This window comes from Mercenaria mercenaria, chromosome 2, assembly GCF_021730395.1.
Source record: "Mercenaria mercenaria strain notata chromosome 2, MADL_Memer_1, whole genome shotgun sequence".
In the NCBI taxonomy this organism is placed as follows: Eukaryota; Metazoa; Mollusca; class Bivalvia; order Venerida; family Veneridae; genus Mercenaria; species Mercenaria mercenaria.
Window position 1 is genome coordinate 65,932,465 of NC_069362.1, and position 2,374 is coordinate 65,934,838.

General features: G+C 36.5%; 1 protein-coding gene across 1 annotated transcript; it reads left to right on the forward strand.

The window, feature by feature from the left end:
• Nucleotides 1–356: 356 nt before the first annotated feature.
• Nucleotides 357–2,081, forward strand: LOC123562242 (neuronal acetylcholine receptor subunit alpha-7-like). Its single transcript, XM_053523561.1, has one exon. It carries the CDS (start codon nt 367–369, stop codon nt 1,657–1,659), a length of 1,293 nt encoding a protein of 430 aa, XP_053379536.1. The 5' UTR covers nt 357–366; the 3' UTR covers nt 1,660–2,081.
• Nucleotides 2,082–2,374: the final 293 nt, after the last annotated feature.

Here is a 2,374-nt window from a genome sequence, read left to right on the forward strand (position 1 = left end):
CACACTTTTGTGATTCAGTATATTCTAAACTCATTGAAATAGTGTCTCAGACTTTTTTATAAACACGCGTGTACAAAAATGTTTTTACTAGAGCTAAAACGGTATCTTTAACAATCGTCTGATTGTTTTACGTACAGATATCAGACCATTAATCAGTTTGAAATAATGGTGTCTCTCAGGCAAAATGTCCCTGAATGATTCGCAGATAAAATCAATTGATCTAATCCTGTTTGAAATTGATAAGAAGTATATTAATCAAACATGATTCCATGCTATTCGGTAAATGTATCAATTTATCATTTAATTACAAATATCACGAACTAACGGAGCTTTGGTCACATCAGTAATGAGTTACAGGGAAGCAGGATGAAAAAGAAAACAGCACTAGTAATAGCGATTTTCTGTTTTTCATCCAGTTTTGGAGTTGTTCATGGAAATAAAAACAAAAGTGCCGGTTACAACCTGTACAAGAACCTTATATTTGATCAAGGATACAATCCAAATGTGCGTCCTGTAGTGGATACCAGGCAAAAAACTACAGTAAATGTCAGTTTAAATGTAATAAGTATCATAGATTTAAATGAAATCTCTGAGACATTGACCCTCACAGCAAAACTTAAGCTTTACTGGTATGACGAATATCTTACGTGGGATCCTGTTATGTACAATGGATTACAAAGTATGAACATACCACAGAGCAATGTCTGGAAGCCAGATATTGCGTTGGAGAACTCTGTTGAAAGATATCGTGATATGGGAGGTAAGCATATGTATGTCGCAGTAACACACCAAGGATGCATGCAATGGAAACCTATCGAAGTTTTTAGGTCAACTTGCTCCATCGACGTCACAAAATACCCAGTAGACATTCACAGATGTTGCCTATATTTCGAAGTTTGGAGTCATACGGATGGATCTGTTGAAATTACTAATGCGTCTGACCACGTGATCTTACATGATGAATATGACGGTCATCCACAGTGGAAAATAATCGAGTCTACGGCTGAAGAAAAATCAATTGGCGGTGACAGTTACGTTGTGTTTTGCTTAACGCTTAAACGTCAGTCCAATTATGTCATGTTAAATGTCATACTGCCAATAGCACTTCTATCTTTACTCAACAACTGTGTATTTCTTTTACCGGCGTCTTGTGGAGAAAAAGCGAGTTTTTCTGTAACTGTATTCCTATCGTTGAGCGTGTTTCTTACTATTGTTAGCGAACAGTTACCAAAAGCGTCTAATAAAGTCTCCATGTTCAACTTGTACGTTTTCATTCAGGTAGTTCTAAGCACAATGATAACCGTGACGTTGTTAGTTCAGATCCGACTCTATCACAGGGACGATGAACGTGAAGTTCCAACATGGCTCCGAAGTTTGGTCATTTCCTGCGGACAGTTTGCGAAAAAGCGATCAACGTTGAAACAGAGTGAGTTGGACGCTACCCTAAGTGAAACTAATATTATTCCATCTAAGGCGACAGAATCTCAACAACAAGCGTCAGAGAACGAGGACAAGAACGAGAACGCATCATCAGAAGATTCTAATCACGTCACATGGAGATGTGTTGCTGATTGGATGGATCTAGTTATGTTTGTTGGATATACTATCTTGAATATAGTATGCAGTGCAGCTCTCGTACTTTGCTCCGTTTCTGTCTGAAATGCTCCAGCTTCAATGACTTGACATACCAAACGTCAAAAAAATGGACCGAATAATTGCGTACCAAACGATAAAAGTGTGTTACGATATACGCAAGTAGGGGTCAAATTGACTTATCACTATTAAATCAAATGTAAGCCTATACCGGTGCATTTATATAACAGTCCAAATCATTTTGTTTTCCTTTCTTGTGCCCGTTCTCAATAACATTGTATTTTCTTTTCATCTGCTGCGTTACAATAAAAGAAATTTGCATGCCTCTGTCGCTTGCTAGTAATGAATACTACGGCGAAATTTATGTCTTGGAAAGAGATACTGAAAGAAGCGAAAAGGTAAAAGTGTTGAGAAAGAAGCGAAAAGGTAAAAGTGCAATTACTTATAAATATATATATATAAATACACCAACTTTTCATTCTCTAAGTAGCGGTATAGTTGTTAATTAATGGGAATATAAGCCTCTGAAAATCTGACCGAAATGATGTAATTGAGTAAGCGGATATAAATAACAGCCAGATTTAGTGGTGTTCAACCTACAATACATTATGATGATACATTTAGTGTTGTAATGAATTAATAGTTATCTGTCTTCAATGTCAGCTTTAATACAGTTGTATCAAAACACGGTTGTTTGAATTGAATAAAAAAGCTGAAGTCGAAAACACAGTGTTCACCAAACGATGCATTTCAACATAACGTAGGTAACATCTTCGAAAAC